The 24,806-nt window shown below is 36.1% G+C and overlaps 1 protein-coding gene across 1 annotated transcript in view; it reads left to right on the top strand.

Annotated features, from left to right (window-relative positions):
* Positions 1-24,806, top strand: part of SLC44A5 (solute carrier family 44 member 5) — a 398,499-nt gene that overhangs the window by 362,349 nt on the left and 11,344 nt on the right. The window contains exons 12-17 of the mRNA XM_059376880.1: positions 3,027-3,158; positions 6,566-6,665; positions 8,805-8,897; positions 9,360-9,447; positions 10,149-10,411; positions 10,934-11,028. Coding sequence (XP_059232863.1) covers positions 3,027-3,158; positions 6,566-6,665; positions 8,805-8,897; positions 9,360-9,447; positions 10,149-10,411; positions 10,934-11,028 — 771 coding nt within the window. The remainder of the gene's footprint in view (positions 1-3,026; positions 3,159-6,565; positions 6,666-8,804; positions 8,898-9,359; positions 9,448-10,148; positions 10,412-10,933; positions 11,029-24,806) is intronic.

The following is a 24,806-nucleotide window of genomic DNA, read 5'->3' as shown; positions in this document are numbered from 1 at the left end:
CCATATTAGGGAAATTCTCTGCTATAATTTGCTCCAATATACCTCTGCCCCTCTCTCCCTTCTTCTTCTGGGATCCCAATTATTCTAATAGCGTTTCATCTCATGGTATCACTTATCTCTCAAATTCTCCCCTCATGGTTCAGTAGTTGTTTCTCTTTTTCTTAGCTTCTTTATTCTCCATCATTTGGTCTTCTGTATCACTAATTCTCTCTTCTGCCTCATTTATCCTAGCAGTAGCATTTATCCATTTGTTATTGAACCTCCTTAATAGCTTTTTAATTAACACTTGGTTAGATTTTAGTTAATTTCTCCAGAAAGGGATGTTATTTCTCCAGAAAGGGATGTTATTTCTCCAGAAAGGGATTATCTAATATCTGTCATGCATTTTTCAAGCCCAGCTAGCACCTTGATAATCATCACGTGGAACTCTAGATCTGACATCTTACTAATGCCCATATTGATGGGGTCCCAAGCTGTTTGTACTGCCTCTTATTCTTTTTTTTTTTTTTTGAGGTGAATTTTTCTGCCTCATCTTTTTATCCAGATAAGAATAGATGAATTAAAGAACAAAATACTAAAAGGGTAGCAATGACCCCAGAAAAATATACACTAACCAAATCAGAAGAGACCTGAAACCTTTGGTGGGGGGGGGGCGGAGAAGAAAGGTGAAAAAATATATATGTATATGTGTATATACATACATACATACATACACACACACACACACACACACACACACAAGTGCGTATATATATTAGATTGGTGAATAGAACAGAGCCACACACGTGATTTGGGGTGTACTTTGGTCTATTAGAAGAAACTGCCTCCCAAAATTTTAAAGAACGAAAAACTTACATATATACAAAAATAAGGGTAAGCACGATGAAGGGATGGAATATGACTGTAAAGATGAAACTTTAAAAAGATTCTCAAAAAGGAATTGAAAAGAAGTGGGTTGAAAAAAGAAAAAAAAAAAAAGAGGAAAGAATGTGATCAGGCTGGACACTAGAACAAAGCCATACATTAGATTTAGCGTATATTTTGAACTGTTAGAAGAAACTATCTCCCAAAATTTTAAAGAAAGAAAAACCTATATGTATTCAAAAAACAAGGCTAAATACAATAAAGGGATTGAATATGACTATAACAATGAAAATTTAAAAAGATTTTTAAAAAGGTATTGATAAGATAAAGTAGTTAAAAAAAAGGAAAGAAGAATAATTTTTAAAAATAGAATTAAAAAATCTTAAAAAATTTAGCTTTGAAAAACTAAAGAATCATGGGGAAAAAATTCCAAGTGAATTTTAAAATGAATTCTATGTGTTGCATTCCCCTAGCTCTGGAGTTCCACAGTTCTCATTGATTTGTGAACTTGGTCTTTGCTGGGTGTTCTTGTTGATCTTCTGGGGGAGGGGCCTGTTGCAGTGATTCTCAAATGTCTTTGCCTGTGGCAGAATTGCACCACGCTTGTCAGGAGCCAGGCTAAGTACTCTGCTTGGGTTCACTCTTGGGAGCTTTTATTCCCTGAACACTTTCAGAATAGCTTAAGAGGACAGGAATGAAAATGGCGGCCTCCCATCTCCGGCCCCAGAGCAGCCAAGAGCTCAGGGCCTCACAGTTCAGTGTGCCCTCAGAGAAAATCAGTCAGTTAGTCCTGTCCCCCGGTGTCTGACTGCACTCTATGCTTACCTGGCCTGTGACTGAGGCCTTTGACTGAGCGTTTTGTATCTCTGGTGCATGGCCCACTTTGGAGTCTCCAAACCCAGCAGATTCCTGCAGCATGCTCCTGCACTGCTCTCCCAGAGGAAGGAGGGTGGCTCCCCAGATCTGCCACTTGTGGGGTCCCTGCTTGAGGAGCAGTGGTCCTACTATGCCTCGGATCACAGTTTAAGGTAACTCCAAGCTGAGAGCATACTTCTTGGCTCTGTCTGCAGCCGGCTTCCCTGCTCTGATACCTGGGACTCTCAGACACCCCTGGTCTTTTTGTGACCCCCACAGGTCCTGAGAGCACACTGTCCCACCCCCTGCTTAGCCTCTGAAACAACGTCCTTCAGTGTAGCAGACTTCTAAAAGTTCTGATTTTGTGCTCTGCTGCTCTACCACTTGCCAGGAGCTGGCCCCTCCCCCTTTGGTATATCGTCTTATATGTCACCTCGGATTCACTTCTCTGCACAGCCTACCTTCCAGAAAGTGGTCACTTTTCTGTTCCTAGAATTGCTACTCTTCTTCTCTTCAATCCCCTGTTGAGTTTGTAGGTGTTCAGAATGGTTTGGTAACTATCCAGCTGAACCCCTGGGATCTGATGATATTAGGTCTCCTACTCCCCTGCCATCTTGCTCTTCCCTCCAAAAATATTTTTTGAACTCTAAAGTATTTTTTCAACTTAATGATTTTTACAAATTTGCTTCTTAAATTGATTGTATATCTATGTGCTTCAAATTTCAAAAGGTATAAATTCTATACAGTGAAATATCCTTCTTGTTCTATTCCTTGGTTGTTAAGTTTCCTTCCCTGGAGGTAAAAAAATACACTGCTGTGTATCCTTCTAGAGATACTCTACATGTATATAAGTAAATATATGTAAAGATTATTCTTGTTATGTGAATTATAGCATACTTTTATGTCATTTTGTACCTTGCTTTTTTCACTTATCAAAATAACTTAGTGATCATTGAGTATCAGTGTACTTTCTCTTATTTATATGAAAAGCTAGTATTGTACAGTACACACATACCATAATTTATTTAGCCAGTCCCTGTTGATGGACATTGAGGTTGTTTCTAGTCAAAAGGACATTTAAAGCCAGAAGTCACTGTAATCAGCCAGGTAAATACTGATAACATTTATTTTGAATATAGAATATACAGTTAGAATATTAGAGCCATATACAATGTTTACTTTGTAAATTTGAATCTTGCCTTTGTAGAATGACCAGCTATTCGATTTCACATAGATATGTATAAGTGTGTAGCTTACATTTCAGGAAATGGAATTTTATATTAGTCTGTTTTTCTTTTCTTTTCAAGGAATATGGTACTGTTACCAGGAATATAGCAATCTTCAGGGACGGCCAAATTCTCACTTAAGTATATATGACATCGGGATTCAGACTGATATAAGCATGTACTTCCAACTGAAACAAACGTGGTTCGCATTTAGTGAGTGGATTTTAAAAAACTAATTTTGTTAAAGTAATAATAATGAAAGAGAATCTTTGTCTAAAGGAAATCTTGGGTTGGTGTAACCTGTTAGATACACTTATCACCATGTCATTAAAGTAAATGTGTCTGTAATCTTTATAGCTAGAGTAAATGGCAAAGTCATTTAGGGGAATTTATTATATCGCCTAAGAAAATAGTACTTTACAATGATGTCATGCTGTTTGCTTTCACCTTAGAATGGTTTGGATGTGGATATTTATAGCCTTTAACTTGATACCCAAGAAAGGTGTTTTAAAAGGAAAAAAAATGTTTGATTTTTTAAACTTGTTTTAAAAACAGAAAAAGACCAATTTTTTCACAAGACTTTTAAACTATTACAGGAATTGAAATAATGAGTAATTTATATTTTTGAAGTGTTTATTCAAACTATTGAATTAGTTAAGGGTAATATTAACAAAAATTTTAAAGCAAGATAATTTCAGAGAGCTTTAATTTATTTATATTTATATTTACATTTATTTATATAGCTTTAACTTGTTCCTAAAATGGCTCTAGTATAATATTCCTCCAATTTCATGTTCTTTAATCAAGATTTAAAATAATCTCTAATTACATGTTGCTTTAAAAAAAGAATTCTTCATATTGTTTAAGTTAGAGAGCCAAACAAAGCACTTCAAGGAGGCCTGGTAAGAAGCCCAGAGATTGCCTCAGAGTTGACCAGTATTTTGATGGGAGGCATCACGGGTCCACGTATGGGTCTCATCTCCATAAATGTGAAAACTTGGTTTTGACACTTCCCCTAGAAGTCTTCAGGCTTTCAAGGACAGGCTCATGTTATGTAACTAGTGTGCCATTTTAGTTGTTTCTATACTAGGATACCCATCCTGACCAGAATGCAGACCTAGTCCATCTAGGACACTGCTTTCCTGGAATCAAGGCATGTGAGGAACAAAATTAATAATGAGTAGCCTTTTTAGCAAAGGTTTTTGCTTTGAGAGATTTTATTCTATAGGTTCCTGGCAAGCTTGATGACCTAGCCTTGCACAGAAGCCCCCCACCAGATTCCTTTTGTCTGCCACATTGAGTTTTTCTCTTTCCCTTGGGCAGTGTTGGATCAAAATGCCACATCTTTGTTCCTTGGCTTCCCACTTCAGTTCACGTGCAGATTAGTTCCTTTATTTAACAATTTTTTTTCCAAATATATTGCAGAAAGATTATTTCATTTGTAGCCATTTCTTTTTAATTATAAAGAGCAGGCATCTTAGGACTCATATCCTCACCATTTTCCCTGAATTTGAGTGATTCCGTACGTTCTCAGCAATTCGCTTGCAATTATCTGTCATGTCAAGAGATGATGAATCTCATTCATTATGTATTGAAACCTCTAGTTTTATTCTCAGGTGGCTCTTAATTACAGGTTCTGTAGTCATTCCACTGTTGTTTCTTAAGGGATTTCAACACAAAAATTATTAGCATGATGAGAATCTGCCATTGGAGGAGTTAAGATGTCCTTTGAGGAAAATATAGAGTTTGCTTTTATTTTTAAGTCTGGCAATACCAGTCTTTCCTCAAATCAGTCGCCACTTTCACAACCCATTTACTGGACATTGATTGATTACATACTCTGGGATTGGACAAAATTCTAGGTATCAGAGAGAAGGGCATAATGTAAAACTATACTCTTTGATGGAAACGCTGAAAATAAGCAGAATTACACATATAAAAACTATCATTTTTATGAGTCTCATGTGTTAGGAGATGGTTCTATTCTCATTTCTGCTATGAGTTTTCTCAGTCTCCTCTTCAGAAGAGTTAGAGTTATACCAGCTTTTCAAGAGGGTCTCAGAAAATAGATTTCAAACACAAGAAAGGGATATAATACATAAATTCAAAAGACAATAAAATTTCTCTAATTGTTTTGGATATGCGATTTTGTATAAGCTTCATATGCAATGTTGTTCACCAATGCAATTTCAGAATATAAAATGATTCTGGATATATCTCGTATTCTCAGGTTTGTCTGAAGATAACAATTTTAGCTTACTATGGCCATACCCCATAATTTTGGACTCAGTTTATTTATTTTAAGAGAATCAAATATGCATGACAACATATATAATTTAACTAAAAGGAGACATGTGCTTGGTGACATCAGAATCTTAGTGGTGTAACAATTGAATGAAATAATGAGTGCCTATCACTCAAAGTGCTCAGACATGAGCAGAATTACTGTCTACCAAAGGATGTAATAGAGCAGATTCTTTTGCAGGTGGGGCTTTAAATTTCCATTAAGTTTCTTCTATAATTTCAGAGTCTATGATTAGCAGTGCTATATTTCCTTAATTTTAAGATCCAGACTTTTCACTTTAAAACATCTGAAGTCAGGATGCATCTTATAATCAATGAAAAGATGAAAAATGAAAAATAAAATCCTTTCCTGAAAAGTTATTACTTAATTAAAGATGTGTCTTAAAATTGAGAAAGTATAGTGATTATGACCATTTGGCTTAAAGTAAAAAGAAACTAATTGAGGGTAGCCAAAAAGAAAAGAAAATTGGAACAAGCTGGGGTCAAGGGATTGGTACTTATTATAAGAATATGGAAGTAGCTCATCGAAGTAAAACAAAACAAAACAAAACAAAACCAGAAAAACAGTTGTACTTTCAAGTGTACTTGGATCCAGCAAACAGAAAGCCAAAAGAACTCAAGATTGCCTCTCTGCTGTGTTTCTTTAACACACATACACTTTATTCTTTCTTTGCAAATACACTTATTTCACATAAAGGTGACACTGTTCATTAAGTTTGTATAAATCGAAGTTCAAGAGGTCCATAACCTTCAATTCAAAACTGAAGTAGATTCCCTTAATTGTAATCCTGAGACTTTTATTAGAGACTTTTATTGAGTTTACATCCTGAGTCCATCAATGGTAACCATGATGGGTAGAGTCACAAAATAAAAATGCGGCAGCCAAGAGCCTGCCCTGTCAGTCAGCAAGGTCAGTTAATGAAGAGGCATTGTGAACGGGGTGGGCAATTCAAAAAGTTTCTCCTGTAATGACTCTCTTACTCAACGAAATGAAAGTGAAAACATCTGAAATAGAGCTGCCTGTAGCAGTCCTTCCTTCTCTCATTTCTACAAATGGTGTGAAATATTTCTATAGATAAAATGGAGCCTGACCAGTTGAGTTGCTTAAACTCTAGCTAGATGTTTTAATCTAGATTTCTTGGAGGTTTTGAAAGTGAATTTCTATTAGCATTTTGGGAGATGTAGCACTGCTTAAATTAGAATGTCAGAATTGGGAGAAAAGTCATGAAACTCAGTCCTGACTTTTGCAGAGAAGTTTGTTTTGGGGGTTGATTTGAATCACACTGATTTTTTTTTTTTTTTTTTCCTGTTTAAAGTGATAATACTCTGCCTTCTTGAAGTGTTTATCATCCTCATGCTGATCTTCCTCAGGGGACGAATCTGCATCTCCATTGCCCTGCTGAAGGAAGGGAGCAAGTAAGGCCCTGATGGAGAAACTCACAGAACTTTTATCTGTCATTCAAATCAGTCACTGCCTATTGTGTAGATGCCCCCAGATGACTTCCCCTTTAAGACTTGTTGAAGAAATCTGCTTGCCATTCAAGAAGACTGAAGTTCAGACTTTGCCACTTATTAGAAAGGTCATTCTAACAAATCCTTCAGTATCTCCACACCTCAATTATCATAGGATGAACTAAGGCTCAAACCTGTGTAGTATAGGTATTAGCACTTTTTGAACGCATTAGAATAATGTGTGAAAGTATGATAAAGTGCTGTATAATGGTAACTTGTATTATATATTGTATTATTCCCCTGCTGAATCATATGTTAATATTGATGATTGAGATCATTTGCCATACATCACCATAATTCTATGAAGTTAATTATGTGCTATTACTATTTCTATGTGAATGACAAAATTTGCTTATAGAGGGAATAATTGATCCTAGGAGCACCAGACTATACATTTTGTATCTATAGCTCTTAATTCAGAACACTTTATACCTGGGGCCTTTTTTGTTAAAAAATGCTGTAAAATAAACACCAAAATTCATGCTGGAAGATAATGATCCCTACAGGTTCTAAACTATTCCAAAGGTCACTTGACGGTAATACTTTAAACCTTTGAATAATGCATGGAAGAAACAAAAAGCATTACTATCAAGCCAACAGACCATGCATTCTATTTAGAATGATGAAAATCTAAATTATTAGTGACCAAAGCCAAAATTATTTTAAATAGTCTGTAAGATTATTTTAACAAAATAATCATCTATAATTGTAATAATCATCTATATATTATATAGATGACTAAAATAGTCATCTGTAATTGTAATAGTGCCACTGGAATCTAATAGTTTAAATAGTTAATAAGCAGTTTAAATTCTCTCTCCTTTTCATAACTGAAACCCTATCATTAGCCCCTGAAAACTCTGATTTGCTGAGTTTATTTTTTAAATAAAATGATACTGTACAATTTACTATAACTTGCCCCATTGTTATGTGTGTGTGTGTGTGTGTGTGTGTGTGTGTGTGTAAGGACCAATACAACTGTGACAACTTAATCTTTTTCAAGAGAAAGTAAGAGCTGTAATAAATTGGTGTGAGAATACAGGGTAGACACAGAGATGCTCAGTTTCACTTAATTAGCAAAATCTGGATGAAGGAGGGAACTTAGCTCAAATAGTGAGGTGAACGAGGTAACGGATGCAAAAGGCATCTAAACTATGCCAGTGCATTACATTAGAGCTGGAAATAGTTTCATCATCGGTCTTGGTGGTTATATCAAACAGTATTGGGCTTCCAGTGTCATATGCTGAAAAGACCATTCAAAAGTAGGAACAGGGGAACTAGGATGGTGAACATTTCAGACACCACAACTTATGAGGAAATATTAAAGGAATGATTATATTGGAGTATAAAAGAATAAGGAGTTCCATGAAAGGGAGCTATATGGAAAAGTGATAATTTCTTCTCTTAAAGGTAGTGGATATGAGTAGCAGGCTAGCAGATAAGGAAGAACTTTCTAATATTTTGGTTGTTGTTAAGCACTGTTATATAAAAGTAAGTTTTTATCACTCCATATGATCACCAAAAACTAATAAACATTTAAAAGATAGTACAGTCCCTTCTATTCTTCCTGAATTAGGAAGGGATTCTCACATTTGATCAGATGATCTCAAGGTCTTCTCCAATTTTGAGAGTCTAAGAATCTTAACAAAAGGAAGAACTATGATTATAATATATCAAATCTTTATGAGTTATACAGAAATAACCAAAGAAGAGAAGATTTAGGGTATCAGATCTTTGAGTCATACAGAAACCTGGGGGAAGTTTGGGGAACTTTTGACAAGAATCAAATATGAACAATAAAAAAGGCTTCTAATTACTAAAAACAAATAAATAATATTTAAGTAAAATTTAAAAGCCAATCAAAAAATTTAAAAATGTTTAAGAAAATGCCAGAATGATCAGCAAAAAAGAGTCAATGGTTATTACCATCATTCTTAAATGGATTCAGTTTAAAGCTTATTTCTAATTTTAACAGGTAAAGATTTAATTGAGAAATTATATCTCTGAATTATTTTTAATTTCAACTATTTTGCTTTATTTCAGAGCCATTGGATACCTCCCTACTACATTAATTTATCCAGTTTTAACTTTCATTTTCCTCTTTATCTGTATTGCCTACTGGGCAGTGACAGCAATGTATCCTTTGGTAACTGACATTTTTAAACCTCACGTCCACACTACTATTCACACTATTATTATTGTTTCCGGTGCTTTCCATCCTTGGAAGACTAGAAACATCATAAACGTTTTTCATTTGTCTGTTTTTTTACTAAGCTCTAAAAAATCTTTGTCTACTTATTGAATTTCCCTCCCCCCACAGATAGGTCATGTGGTAGATTTTGTTTTGGCTTCACATATGGTGCTTCTTCTTGGCAGTAACCTAAGGAAATTCCTTTGTATTTGAGTATGAGGGGGCCACTCAGTGTAGCTGACCCATGTTATATTATTCCAGGTCTGAAAAAAATGTATGAATTATTAAAAGATTAGAAGTTTTTTGAAGTTAATCTCTCTGCAGACTTTTGAGGTTTTTGCATTATTTTCTTGTCCATCTACTTTCCTTCTACCAGCCGGTAGTTTTTTCTTAATAGGTTAACCCAGTTACTTAGCTACATCAGGGGTACCTATATACAAAGTCATATCCCCAGAAAGGACATGTGAACATGAAAATACAACCTGTGACCCAGAGGTAAGTCAAAGAAACTCTCTCTTTTTTACTTACTTCAGTATAGCGCTCTACTACATTTCACCTAGCGGTTGTAAAAACAATGCAGAAATAGAGAACTTGATGGGAATCACTATTAAGGGCAGGTGGATCAGGTGTTAGCAGGAGAGCACTGAAATGATAGGCAGAATAGAGGAAAAGCACTATTATTTCCTGAGACCCTGGAAGAGGCAGGAATGATTAACAACAACATTAATAAATGTGAAATTTTAGTGGGTGTGGAGTGGTAAACGTATGACAGAAAATGAAATACTTTACAGTGCTCATTAAGGAATAATATAAAATGATGGGATAGAAAATAGGAGCAACAGAGGTGTCTGGGTGGCTCTGTCATTAAACATCTGCCTTTGGCTCAGGTCACGATTTCAGGGTTCTGGGATTGAGTCTCTTGTTGGGCTCCCTGCCCAGCGGGGAGTCTGCTTCTCCCTTTCCCTCTGCCCATCCTCCCACTTGTGCTCCTGCTGTTTCTCGTGCTCACTCAGTCTCACATCTTTAAAAAAATCTATATATTCAAAAAAAGAAATAGGACTAACAGTGGAAGTTAATGGGAAAAGAGTAGGACAGGCAATTGAGGGTTACGAAAGAAGAGAAGGCAGGGAAGGTGTTATTTTGGAATGGCATTTCATACTATCTTATCTGTATTTTTTTTTTTTTTCTGAGTACAGATTTTTAATACAACTGAAATTGCCAAAGCTTGCCCTGGGGCTCAGTGTAACTTTGCTTTCTATGGTGGAAAGAGCCTGTACCATCAGTATGTCCCTACCTTCCAGATATTCAATCTATTTGTCTTTCTCTGGCTTATAAACTTTGTCATTGCACTGGGTCAGTGTGCCCTTGCTGGTGCCTTTGCTTCTTATTACTGGGCCTTGAAAAAACCTGATGACATCCCACCATATCCACTTTTTACTGCATTTGGGCGAGCCATACGGTAAGTTCCACATTCAATCCTACATCTATCATCCCAGTTATGTTTAGGGTGCTTAAAATTCAGTCTTAGGCTTATATAATTCAACTGGCAAAATACAAATGAGGTCAAAGTTATGATTTAAGATGCATGGATGTCCATTGCTTATGTCTGATTTTATAGCCATAGTTTTACAATCCCTACCCAGGCCAACTTCCTTCTAAAAGCCGTAAGTTGCTGAAGACAAATAGTAGGGGAGGGCACCAAAATAAAAATTAAGAATTAACTGGGCTCTATCTCTCCATTGCTTAGCCCAAACATTGTATTTTATGATGACAGGCTATTGGTATTTTTATAGACATGTATCATCATAGACGTGTATCATTTAAAATCCTCTAAGGAGACCTTTATCAATCTGAATAAGAAAGTGTGATAAACCCTTTCTTATCCTTCTGCAGATCCTTTTTACCTATTAAAATTATTTAGCATCCTATTAGCTAGTAATGAAGATATTTTAACTTTGATTCTTATTTTATCTTTTCTCAGTTATCACACAGGATCCCTAGCATTTGGATCTTTAATCCTTGCATTAGTTCAAATGTTTAAATTCATCCTAGAATACTTGGACCGCCGTCTGAAAGGTAAGACTCTAGAATTCATCTTTTCTCAGACTTCCTGACTTTTGTAAAAATAATGGTTTGGGGCAAGGATTTAGGGGAAATATTATGACTACAAGTTGGACTAGGGAATAAGGATGGAAGTAGTCAGATTGGGGATATGTTTGGAAGGAAAAGCCAACAGGACTTGCTGAGAGATAAAATATGGGACAGGAGAGGATGTGAAGAGAAGCAGAATAAAGAAAAAAGACAAAAAGTGTGTGATGCCATTTATGAAGATGTAGAAACCAGGTAAAGCAAATTTCAAAGAAGAGATGAAAAACTGTTTGGGGCATGTTGATATTGAGAAGCTTGGTGGAGATGTCAGGTAGTTTTAAGCCTGAAGCTCAGGATGAGTCAGGCTTAAAATATAAACATGGGTGTCATCAGCATAAATCTTTACACATAACAAATATAGTTTACAAACTCTACCTTGAATATACTTTGTTTTTTTTAAATTTATTTTTATTTTCAGCATAACAGTATTCATTATTTTTGCACCACACCCAGTGCTCCATGCAATCCGTGCCCTCTATAATACCCACCACCTGGCTTATTATTAATTGCCAAAACAGTCTTCAAACATAGCTAAGTGGGACATTCCCTGTTACATGATTTTAAAAATTAGTATCAAACTACAGTAATCAAACAGTGTGGTGCTACCATAAGGACAGACACATAGAACTGGAATAGAATAGAAACCCCAAAATTAACCCTCATACATAAGGCCAATCAATGGGTAAAGGATAGTTTTCTCAACTAACATTACTAGAAAAATGGATATCTGCCTGCAAAAGAATAAAGTTGGACCCTTACACAATATAAAAAAGTTAATTCAAAAAATGGATCAAAGACTTAAAAGCTAAAATAGAAGTAAAACTCTGAGAAGAAAGCATAGGAGGAAATCTTTAGGATGTTGGATTTGATGAAGATCTCCTAGCACAGGTAATAAAAGAAAAAAACCCAGACTTTATATACATGCACAAAGTCTGTGTATCAAAGGACACTATTAAGAGAATGAAAAGACAACCCATAAAATAGGAAAAAATATTTGCAAGTCATTTGACAGATAAACAACTGTTATTCAGAATATATAAAGAGCTTCCACGGTGGCAAGATGATGGAAGAACAGGGGACCTTATATCATCTGGTCCCTTGACATTAGCTGGATATCTGTCGAACCATTCTGAACACCCATGAATTCATCCTGAGATGTAAGGAAAATAAATCTGGAACTCTATGAGTAGAAAAGCAACTGTATTTTGCAAGGTAGGAGATATGGAGACGTCAATCTGCAGGGAGATATTGGAACATAAATGGAGGGAGAGGGAGCCTCCATAAGCCAGCTACTGGAAAACGATACAGCCCCAGAGGACAAAATTGGAAACCTCAGAAGTCTGCTCCAGTGAGCAGATTTCCTGACTGCAGCAGATTTCCTGTCTGAAAGGGGCTCAGGGGATGAAAAGAGCAGAATTCTAGGTGGGTCATTGTGGTCTCAGGACCCCAGGAGTCACAGAATGAATGGGGTATCTGAACTGATAGAGTGCCCAAGCATTAGAGTGGGGAAACTGGTTATAGTCAGTGAGCCCAGAGGGGGACTTTTAGCCCAGGTCACCATAAACGGCAAGCCAGGCTGGTTGGGTGACCACTCTGCCTGAGCACCCTGAAAAGAACGGGAACATGTGGCCATTTGCCTTACCCCAGAAGGGGCCAAAAGGCTGCACACATGACTGAACAATAGCTCTCAAGGTGGCAGCCCTGGAAAGGACAGTACGGTGACACCCAGCAGTCCCCTAGGAGCAGTGGAGCAGGTTATGCACATGAGCCTGCAACTACTCTCAGTCCCTGGGCACACAAAAGGCAGTGACACAGGCCCCTTGGGTACCTGCCAGGAGGATTACAATGGGCATGCACTGCAAGAGACTGTGAGATGGGCACACACAAAACTGAAGTCTATTTGTCCTAGAGGTTTTATTGAAGGGGGGGGACTACAGTCTTTCAGCTCTGGGGCTGGGGATCTGGGCACATCTAAAGAGGTGCAGAAAGCCTCTAAGGAACAAAAGCCACACAGAGGACCAGCTTACACTGAGCCCAGCGCCCTGGCAAAGGGCCATGCAAATCCAACCAGGCAAAGACCTGAGAAGCTGCACAGCAGGCCCCGCCCTAGGAGGTAATCTGGAAGAACAGGTACAAACTAGATTACCGATCCCACAAGACTGTAAAATTCCAGAGCCAGGGGAAAACAGTATATTGAGCTCGAGGTTCATTCTCATGATTTGGTTATCATTCAGTCTTAAAATTTTCCATTTCTTTTTTTTTTTTTTAACTTTCCCCCATTTCAACTAGTTTCTTATTTTACCAACTTATTTATTTATTTATTTATTTATTTTTAAGATTTTATTTATTTAACAGAGAGAGACACAGTTAGAGAGGGAAAACAAGCATGGAGAGTGGGAGAGGGAGAAGCAGGTTTCCTGTCAAGCAGGGAGCCCAATGTGGGGCTCGATCCCCGGTATTATGACCTGAGCCAAAGGCAGATGCTTAACAACTGAGCCACCCAGGCACCCTCCCAACTTATGTTTTCAAGTCACTTTTTAACTTCTTCTTTTACATATATGTTTAATAGATATATGCTTCATTTAATCCTTATTCACTCTATTCAATTTTATTTTTGTGTATAGATAAGAACTTATCTACATAAACCAATTAATAAGCAAAATAAAGAAACACATTGATAATAATATATTAATAATAAGGAACTTGTACACCCCACTTACAGCGATGGTCAGATCATCTAAGCAGAAGATCAACAAAGAAACAAGAGCTTTGAATGACACACTAGGCCAGATGGACTTCACAGATATATAGGGAACATTCCATCCTAAAACAACAAAATACTCATTATTCTCAATAGAACTTTCTCATAGAACTTTCTCTAGAACAGACCACATACTGGGTCATAAAATAAATCTCAACTGATACCAAAAGACTGAGATTATCCCCTGCATATTTTTTGACCATAGTGCTTTGAAACTTGAACTCAATCACAAGAGGAAATTTGGAAGGAGCTCAAACACTTGGAGGTTAAGGAACATCCTGCTAAAGCATGAAAGGTCAACTAGGAAATTAAAGAAGAACTTAAATGATTCCATGAATCATTTCAAACCAGTGAAATGAAATGAAACCAGTGAAAATGAAAACACATTGGATCAAAACCTATGGGATACTGCAAAGGCAGTTCTAGGAGGAGAATACATAACCATCCAAGCCTCTCTCAAAAAATTAGAAAAATCCCAAAGATATAAGCTAACCTTACTCTCAAAAGACCTAGAGAAAGAACAGCAAATAAATCCTAAACCAACAGAAGAGAAATAATAAAGATTAGAGCAGAAAACAATGAAATAGAAACCAGAAAATCAGTAGAACTGATTAACAAAACTAGAAGCTGATTCTTTGAAAGAATTAAAAGATCGATAAGCTTCTAGCCAGATTTATCCAAAAGAAAAGAGAAAGAACCCAAATTAATACAATCATGAATGAAACAGGAGAGGAACAACACAAGGGAATAGACAATTGTAAGAACATATTATGAGCAACTATATGCCAACAAATTAGGCAATCTGGAAGGAAGAATGGATGTATTCCTGGAAACTTTTGAACTACCAAAACTGAAAAAGGAAGAAACAGAAAATCTGGAAAGACCAATATCCAGCAAGGAAAATGAAGCAGTAATCAAAAATCTCCCAACACATGAGTCCAGGGCCAATGGCTTCCCAGGGGGAATTCTACCTAACATTTAAAGAAGAAATAATACCTATTCTTCTGAAGCTGTTTCAAAAAATTGAAATGGAAGGAAAACTTCCAAACTCATTCTATGAGGCCAACATTACCTTGATTCCCAAACCAGAAAAAGACCCCATCAAAAAGAGAATTACAGACCAATATCCCATCATCCCTAATGGACGTGGATGCCAAAATACTTACCAAGATACTAGCCCATAGGATCCAATAGTACATTAAAAGGATTATTCACCATGACCAAGTAGGATTTATTCCTGGGATGAAATGGTGGTTCAATATCCCCAAATCAATCAATGTGATACACCACATTAATAAAAGAAAAGGTAAGAACCATATGATCCTATCATTTGCTGCAGAAAAAGCTTTTGACAAAATATGGCATCCTTTTTTGATTAAAACTCCTCACAGTGTAGGGATAGAGGGTACATACCTCAATATCATAAAAGTCATATATTAAAAGCCCACAAGAAATGTCATTCTCAATGGGGAAAAAAAATGAGAACTTTTCCCTTAATGTCAGGAACATGACAGGAATGCCCACTCTCACTACTATTGTTCAACATAGTATTAGAAGTCCTAGCTTTAGCAGTTAGACAACAAAAGGAAATAAAAGGCATTCAAATTGGCAAAGAAGTCAAACTCTCACTCTTTACAGATGACATGATACTTTATGTGGAAAACGCAAAGACCCCACCCCAACATTGCTAGAACTCATACAGCAATTCAGCAACGTGGCAGGATACAAAATCAATGCACAGAAATCAGTTGCATTTCTATACACTAACGATGTGACTGAAGAAAGAGAAATTAAGCAATCAATTACGTTTACAGTTGTAAAATGTAAAAAACCATAAGATACCTTGGGATAAACCTAACCAAAGAAGTAAAGATCTGTACTCTAAAAACTACAGGACACTTAGGAAGGAAATTGAGGGAGACACAAAGAGATGGAAAAGATTCCATGCTCATCCGTTGGAAAAAGAAACATTGTTAAAATGTCTCTGTTGCCCAGAGCAATCTACACATTCAATGCAATCCCCATCAAAATACCATCAATATTGTTCAAGCTGGAACAGACAGTCCTAAAATTTGTATGGAACCACAAAAGACCCCAAATAGCCAAAGCAAACTTGAAAAAGAAAAGCAAAGCTGGTGGCATCACAATGCTGGACTTCAAGCTACATTACAAAGCCATTATCATCAAGACAGTATGATAGTGGCATAAAAAAAGACACATAGATCATTAGAACAGAGTAAAGAGCCCAGAAATGGACCCACAACTCTATGGTCAACCAATATTTGGACAAGCAGAAAGGAATGTCCAATGGAAAAAAGATAGTCTCTTCAACAAATGGTGTTGGGAAAATTGGACAGCCATAAGCAGAAGAATGAAACTGGACCATTTCCTTATGCCACACACAAAAGCAAACTCAAAATGGATGAAAGACTTAATGTGAGACAGGAATCCACCAAAATCCTTAAGGAGAGCACAGGCTCTCAACCTCTTCAACCTTGGCTGCAGCAACTTCTTGCAATACACTTCTCCAAAGGCAAGGGAAACAAAGGCAAAAATGAACTATTAGGACTTCATCAAGACAAAAGCCTTCTGCACAGCAAAGGAAACAGTCAACAAAACTAAAAGGCAACCTACAGAGTAGAAGATTTTTGCAAATGACAAAGGGCTGGTATCCAAGAGCTAGAAAGAACTTATCAAACCCAACACCCAAAAACCAAATAATCTAGTCGAGAAATGGCCAGAAGACATGAATAGACACTTCTCCAAAGAAGACATATGGATGGCCAGGAGATATATGAGAAAATGTTCCATATCACTTGTCATGGGGGAAGTACAAATCAAAACCATAATTAGAATGGCTAAAATTAATAAGACAGGAAACAACAAATGTTGCCAAGGATATGGAGAACAGGTAACACCCTTATACTCTTGGTGGGAATGCAAGCTGGTGCAGCCACTCTGGAAAACAGTATGAAGGTTCCTCAAGAAGATAAAAATAGAGTTACCCAATGACCTGGAGGTTGCACTACTGGGTATTTACCCCAAAGATACAGATGTAGTGAAAAGATGGGGTTACCTGCATCCCAATGTTCATAGCAGCAATGTCCATAATAGCCAAACTGCGGAAGGAGACAAAATGTCCTTCAATAGATGAATGGATAAAGATGTGGTTCATCTATATAATGGAATATTACTCAGCCATCAGAAAGGAGGAATACCTACCATTTACTTCAACATGGATAGAACTCCAGGGTATTGTGCTGAGTGAGGTGAGTCAGTTAGAAAAAGACAATTATGATATGGTTTAACTCATAGGTAGAATATAAGAAATACTGCAGAAGATCCCAGGAAGGGAGGGAAGGAAGGGAAGGGAGGGAAAACTAAATGGGAAGAAATCAGAGAGCAAGACAAACTTTGAGAGACTCTGGACTCCAGGAGACAAACTGAGGGTTACAGAAGGGAGGTGGGTGGGGGGATGTGGTAACCAGGTGACGGGTATTAAAGAGGGCATGTGTTACGATGAGCACTGGGTGTTATATGCAACTAATGAATCACTGAAAACTACATCAAAACCTAATGATGTACTATATGTTGTTTAATTGAATTTAAATTTTAAAAAAAGAGCTGCTACAACTCAACAATAAACAATCTGATTCAACATGAACAAAAGATTTTTAAAATTATGTAACATTTTTTCAGCTTTACTGAGGCATAATTGACAAAATTGTAATATATTTAAAATGTACAACATGTTTTTTTGATATGCACATGCATTGTGAAAGGAGTGTATACACATACACATTCAAGGTAATAAACATGTCCATTACCTCACATATTTCTCTTTTCCTCTCTTCTTTCTTTCCCTTCCTCCCTTCCTTCTATGAGAATGCTTAAGTTCTCTATAAGCAAATTTAAATTATACAATGTAGTATTATCAACTGTATTCACTGTTATACAGTGGCTCAAAAGAACTTATCCATCTTATAACTTAAAATTTATACCTTTTTACCAGCTTCTCCCTGTTTCCCCCACCACCCCTCTGACTATTTTGACCTCCATTCTGCTCTTTCTATGAGTTATACATTTTTAAAAATTATACATGTAAGTGATGTCATGTGTATTTGTCTTTATCTAGCTTATTTCTCTTAGCATCATGCTCTTCAGGTTAATCTGTTGCTGCAAAAGCAGCATTTCCCTCTTTTTAAAAGCTGAATAATATTCCATTGTGTATCTATATCACATTTTCTTTATCCATTGTTCATTCACTGACATGTTGTTTTCATACATTTGATATTGTAAGCAATTCTGCAGTCAACATAGGAGTACAGGTATCTCATTGACATAGTGATTTCATTTTCTTTGGATATATATACAGAAATGGAGTTTCTGGATCATATGGTAGTTCTATTTTTAAATTTTTTGAGGAACTTCCATACTGTTTTCCATAGTGGACACACCAACTTACCTTCCCACTCACAGTATACAAGAGTTCCCTTTTCTCCACATCCTCATCTTTTATCTTTTGGATAATAGACATCCTATCCTCTACCTTGTTGTGGTTTTCATTTGCATTTCTCTGTTGAGCAGTAATGTTGAGCACCATTTCATGTACTTATTGGCCATCTGTATGTCTTCTTTGGAAAAATGTCTCTTTGGGTCCTTTACCCATTTTTTAAAAATTGGGTTATTGGTGTTTTTTCCTATTGAGTTCTATAAGTTCCTTGTATATTTTGGATAGTAACTCACCATCACATATATGGTTTGCAAATAATTTCTCTCATTCCATGGGTTGCCTTTTTATTTTGTTGATGGTTTTATTTGCTATGCAGAAGCTTTTTACTTTGATGTAGTCTCACTAGTTTATTTTTGCTTTTGTTGCCCTTGCTTTTAGCATCAAATCCAAACAGGCATTGCTAAGACCAACGTCTTCTTTTCTTCTAGGAGTTTTATGGTTTCAGATCTCCATTCAAATCTTTAATCCATTTTGAATTGTTTTGTGTGATGTAAGAGTCCAATTTTATTCTTTTGTATGTGGACATTCAGTTTTCCCAGAACATTGAATTGAAGAGACTAGCCTTTCTCCATTGTATATTATTTACTTCTTTTTTGCAAATTAATTGGCCATATATGTATGCATGTATGTGTGTGTGTGTGTGTATTTCTGGGTTCTCTATTCTGTTCCATTCATTTGTGTGTCTCTTTCTTTCCCAACACTATAATATTTTGATTATCATGCTTCATAATGTAGTCTGAAATCAGGAAATGTAATGCCTTCATTTTTATTCTTCTTTCAGATTGCTTTGGCTATTCAGAGTCTTTTGTGATTCCAAACAAATTTTAGGACTGTTTTTTCTATTTCTGTGGGAAATGCCATTGGAATTTTGATAGGTATTGCATTGATTTTGTTAATTGTTTGGGGTATTATGGACACTTAACAATATTATTTTTTCCAAGCAATGATCATAGGATATTTTTTCACTTATTTGTCTTTATTTCATCAATGGCTTACAGTTTTCAATGCACAAGTAATTCCCTACCTTAGTTAATTTTTCCCTAGGTATTTTCTTGTTTTTGATACAGTTGTAAATGGGATTATCTTCTTAATTTCTCTTTTCAATAATTAGTTGTTGTTATATAGAAATGCAGCTGAGTTTATATATTGACTACCTTTCCTGCAACTTCACTGAATTCATTTATTAGTTTTAATAGGATGGGGTGTTCTGGTGGTATTTTTTGTTTTGTTTTGTTTTGTTTTTGGTGGACTCTAGGGTTTTCTATAAATAATATCATTTGATCTGCAAAGACAATTTTACTTCTTCTTTTAGGTTTTAATTTCTTTTATTTCTTTTTCTTGCCTAATTGCTCTGACTAGGACTTCTAGTATTATATTGAATAAAAATGGCAAGAGTGGACATCCTTGTCTTATTCCTCATTTCAGAAAAAAAGCTTTCAACTTTTTACCATTGAGTATCATGTTAGTTGTGGCCTTGCTGTATGTGGTTTTCATTATTTTAAGGCATTCTATAATAAATTTATTGAGTTTTTATCATGAAAGAAGGCTAAATTTTGTCAAGTGAATTTTCTGCATCTACCAAGACGACCATGATTTGGATCCTTCATTTTGTTAATATGGTACATCACATTTATTGATTTGCATATATTGAGCCATCCTTACATCTCTTGGTAAATCCACTTGTTCTTGGTGTATGATCCTTTTACTGTACTGCTGAATTCAGTTCGCTAATATTTTGTTAAGAATTTTTGCATTTATGATCATTAGGGATATTGGTCTATAATTTTCTCTTAGTGTAGTGTCTTTCTTGCTTTGATTATCAGAGTGATGCTGGCCTTGTAAAATGAATTTGGAAATGTTTCTCTTATTCAGTTTTTTAGAAGAGTTTGAGAAGGATTAATATTAATTCTTCTTTAAATGTCTGATAGAATTTACCAGTAAAGCCATCTAGCCTTTGTTTGTTAGAAAGTTTTTGATTATTGATTCAAAATCCTTACTAGTAATTGGTCTTTACAGATTTTCTATTTCATCATAATCCAGTCTTACTAGGTTGTGTATCTGTAGGAATTTATGCATTTCTTCTAGTTTATCTAATTTTTGCACAACTGTTCATAGTAGTCTCTTATGATCCTTTGTACTTCTGTGGTATTGATTGTAATACCTGTTCTTTCATTTCTGAAATGAAATGTTCCTCTTTGTTCCTTGGTCTAACTAAAGTTTGTTAATTTTGTTTACCTTTTCAGAAAACAAATGATTATTTCCACTGATGTTTTCTATGGTCTTCTTAATTTCTATTTCATCTGTTTCCACTCTGAAATTTCCCTTTTCTTTCCTTCTACTAATTTGTGCTCATTTGTTCTTCTTTTTCTACTTCCTTAAGGTGTAAAGTCAGATTGATATCTTTTGTTTTTCTTAATATAGGTGTTCATTGCTATGAACCTTCTTCTTTGAATTACTTTGCTGCATCCCATATGTTGGCATGCTGTGTTTCCAGTTTTGTCTCAAGATACTCTTTGATTTCCTCTTTGGCTCATTGGTTGTTCAGTAGTATGTAGTTAAATCTCCACACACTGGTGAATTTTCCAGTTTTCTTCCCGTAATTGATTTCTATTTCAAACCACTGTGGTTGGAGGAGGTTCTTGATATTATTTCAGTCTTATATTTATTAAGACCTGTTTTGTGGTCTAGCAATGATCTATCCTGGACAGTGTTCCATATGCACTTGAGAAGAATGTATATTCTGCTGTGTTTGGAAGGACTGTATTGTAAATGTCTAATCTGTCTGGTCAATGTACAGTTTAAGTCCAGTACTTCCTTTTTGCTCTTCTATCTGGATGATCTGTTGTTGAAAGTGGGGTATTGAAATCCTCTAGTATTATTATATTGCTATATATGTTCCCCTTAATATCTGTTTATATTTTGCTTTGTATATTTTGGTGTTCCAATGTTGGGTACATGAATATTTATGAGTTTTATATTCTTTTGATGAATAGACTCCTTTATCACAGTATAATGATCTTTATGTTAGTTTTTGGCTTAACTATTTTTGGCTTAACCAAACTCCTTTTGGTTTCCATTTGCATGAAAAATTTTTTCCAATCCTTCACTTTCATCCTTTATGTGTTTTTACAGGTGAAGTGAGACTTATAGGTAGCTTATAACTGAGGGTGTTTTTTTTTTTTTTTTTTAAATACACTCAGACACTTTGTGTCTTCTGGTTGGAGAATTTCATTCACTTATAGATAATTATGGACTTAGTATTGCTATTTTGTTGATTGTTTTCTGGCTGTTTTATATCTTAAATAAAATATCTTGTATCTATTTTAAGCTGATAACTTAATTTCAAATGTGTACAAAAGCGCTGCATTTTTACACTTTCCCCACATTAATGCTACATTTTTTATGATTACGATTTACCTCTTTTTATGTTGTGTATCCATTAACAACTTGCTGTAGTTACAGTTATCTTTAACACTTTGTATTTTAATCCTTATACTAGAATTGTGATTTATCTGCTACCATTAGTTTGAGTATTCTGAATTTAATTATACAACTACCTTTTACTAGTGAATTTTATACTTCCACATATTTTCATGTTACTAATTAGCTCCTTTGTTTCAGCTTAAAAAACCCCCTTTAACATTTCTTGTAAGGCTGACTAGGGAGGATGAACTCTTCAGCTTTTATTTGTCTGGAAAACTTTACCCTTCGATTCTAAAGGACAGTTTGGCCCCATAGAGTTTCTTGCTTGGCAGTTTTTTTCCTTCATCACTTTGAATATATCATTCCACTCTCTTCTGGCCTACAAAATTTCTGCTGAAAAACTCACTTTTCTGTGACTTTTTTTTATCCCCCAAAAAGTAGAAGTCACTTTTCTCCTGCTGCCTTTAATTGCCTTTCAGCTTCTGAAAATTTATTTGTGTTTCAATATGGATCTCTTTAGATTCATCTTTTTGAGATTCTTTTCTGGATCTGAATGTGTGTTTGTTTCTACAGATTAAGGAAATTTACAGCCATTATTTCTTCAGTTAAGCTTTCTGCACCTTTCTCTCTCTCTGTCTCTTCTCCTTCTGGGACCTCCAATTTGGTCTGCTTGTTGTTAATTTTGTTTATCTTTTCAGAAAACCAATGATTATTTCCACTGATGTTTTCTATGGTCTTCTTAATTTCTATTTCATCTATTTCCATTATTTTTCCCTTTTGCTTCTCTAATTGGATGAATTCCACTTCCTTGTCTTTGAATTTGTTGATCCTTTCCTCTGCTTGATCTGGTCTGCTATTAAAACCCTCTATTGTGGGCACCTGGGTGGCTCAGTGGGTTAAAGCCGCTGCCTTCGGCTCAGGTCATGGTCTCAGGGTCCTGGGATCGAGTCCCACATTGGGCTCTCTGCTCAGCAGGGAGCCTGCTTCTCTCTCTCTCTCTCTCTCTCTCTCTGCCTGCCTCTCCATCTACTTGTGATCTCTCTCTGTTAAATAAATAAATAAAATCTTTAAAAAAAACACTCTTGAATTTTTTAAGTCTGTTATTGTATTCTTTGGTTCTATAAATTCTGTTTAGTGCTTTTTTATATTTTCTGTCCCTTTGTTAAAATTCTCAATGTTCATGCATTGTTCTCCTGACCTTGATGAGCATCTTTATGGCCATTATTTCAAACCCTATCAGGTAGACCACTTACTTCTGAAATATAGGTTTCTAGAGATTTATCCTGTTTTTTTATTTGGAATATATTCTCTTCTTTCTTCATTTTTTTCTTGAGTCTCTATGGTGGATTCATTGTATTAGATAAAACAGTCACTTCTCCCAGTCTTAACAGACTGGTCTTATACAGGAGATGAATTTCATCAATCAGCCAAGCTCAAGCTTCTAGGTCTCTCAGGCATTTGTGATTCTCCTAGCCACCAGATTCTTAATGTTCCCCAACAGCTGAATATGTGCCAAGACCTCAGTGTTCCAAAGAGACAGATCACAGTCAGAACCTATATGCAGGCTAAATTAGAAGCCAAACCCTCAGGCAGTAGGTGGGAAAGTATGCAGGTGAGGCTCTTCCACAGAGAAACTGAGAAGTAGGTATTTGCCTATTCCTTCTGCACTGAGCCAGGGTGTGTATCCATGCTGGGATTGGAGGAGGGTGCTCCTGCACCACTTAAAAACTGCTTATTTGTTTGTTATAGTCCTATAGGACTTTTCAGTGCAACCCCCATTGGCAATCAGAGCTAGGGAAGGTGTGGACCATCCTCAGGCAGCAACTGTAAAAACTAGGGCAGTAGGTTGTGTAAAGTCTCCTTCTAATAGTGGCCTAATTATATAATTGGAGTTAGCTAGAGGGAGAAAGTAGTAGAAGTGCCCACTAGCTCCCCTGGACAACTCCATTAAGGACTGTAACTAACAACTAGATATGTGCAAATTATAAACCAGACCCTCAGGCGGTGGGCTATAAAGTATGTAGTCCACTCCCTTCCAGGAAAAGACTGAAAAATGGACCCTTTTTTCCCCCCTGCTTCCTCTATACTAAGCCTCTTGGAGGACAGCCACAGTGAGTGCTAGCATGTAAAGAACTAGCTTTGTTTTCTGTGGTGCTGTGGGACTTGTGCTTATAAACTCCACTGGCTTTCAGAGCTAGGAATTTGGGGCACCTGTCCCTTGGGTGAGAACCTTAAAAGTTGGAATCCTTTATGTCCTGTCCAAATGCTTTTCTTCTCAGGAAGAGGCTGAGAGTTGGGGGTATCTTCCTTATAGTATGGTTCTGTGCCAGAAATGGGTTTACAATATGTTTGTCTCATCTTCCCTACCCATTTCACTGTGGTTATTTTTTTTAGTTGCCTGATGTGGTAGGAGTCAATCAGCTAGTTTCCAGGTTTTTTTTGCCACGGAAATTGTTCTGTGAGTAGCTGTACTTTATGTGCATCTGTGGAAGGAGGGAAGTTCAGGGGCCTCCTATGTCACCACCTTGGTCCCTTCTACAAAGGAATGGCATATACATTGCTCCAAAGAAGATATACAAATGGCGAATAAGCACATGGAAAGATGCTCCGTATAATTCATTAAGGAAATGCAAATCAAAATCATAATAAGGTTACCACTTCACATCCATTGGAATGGCTACTATTTTTTAAAAATGTAAAATAACAAGTATTTGTAGGATGAGGATAAGCTGGGAACTTTTGTGTATTGTTGCTAGAAATGTAAAATGGTATAGCCATTATGGAGAACATTACGATGATTCTTCAGAAAGTTAAAAGTAGGATTGCCATATAATCCAGCAATTTCACTACCATAGATATATACTCAAAAGAATTGAAAACAGGGACTCAAATACTTGCATACAAGTATTCATGTTAGCATTATTCTCTGTAGCTAAAAGGTAGAAACAACCCAAATTTCCATGAACAGATAAAGGATAAGCAAAATGTGATATATACATGCAATGGAAT

Source organism: Mustela nigripes, chromosome 14 (genome assembly GCF_022355385.1).
Source record: "Mustela nigripes isolate SB6536 chromosome 14, MUSNIG.SB6536, whole genome shotgun sequence".
In the NCBI taxonomy this organism is placed as follows: Eukaryota; Metazoa; Chordata; class Mammalia; order Carnivora; family Mustelidae; genus Mustela; species Mustela nigripes.
This window is presented reverse-complemented; position numbering and strand designations above follow the sequence as displayed.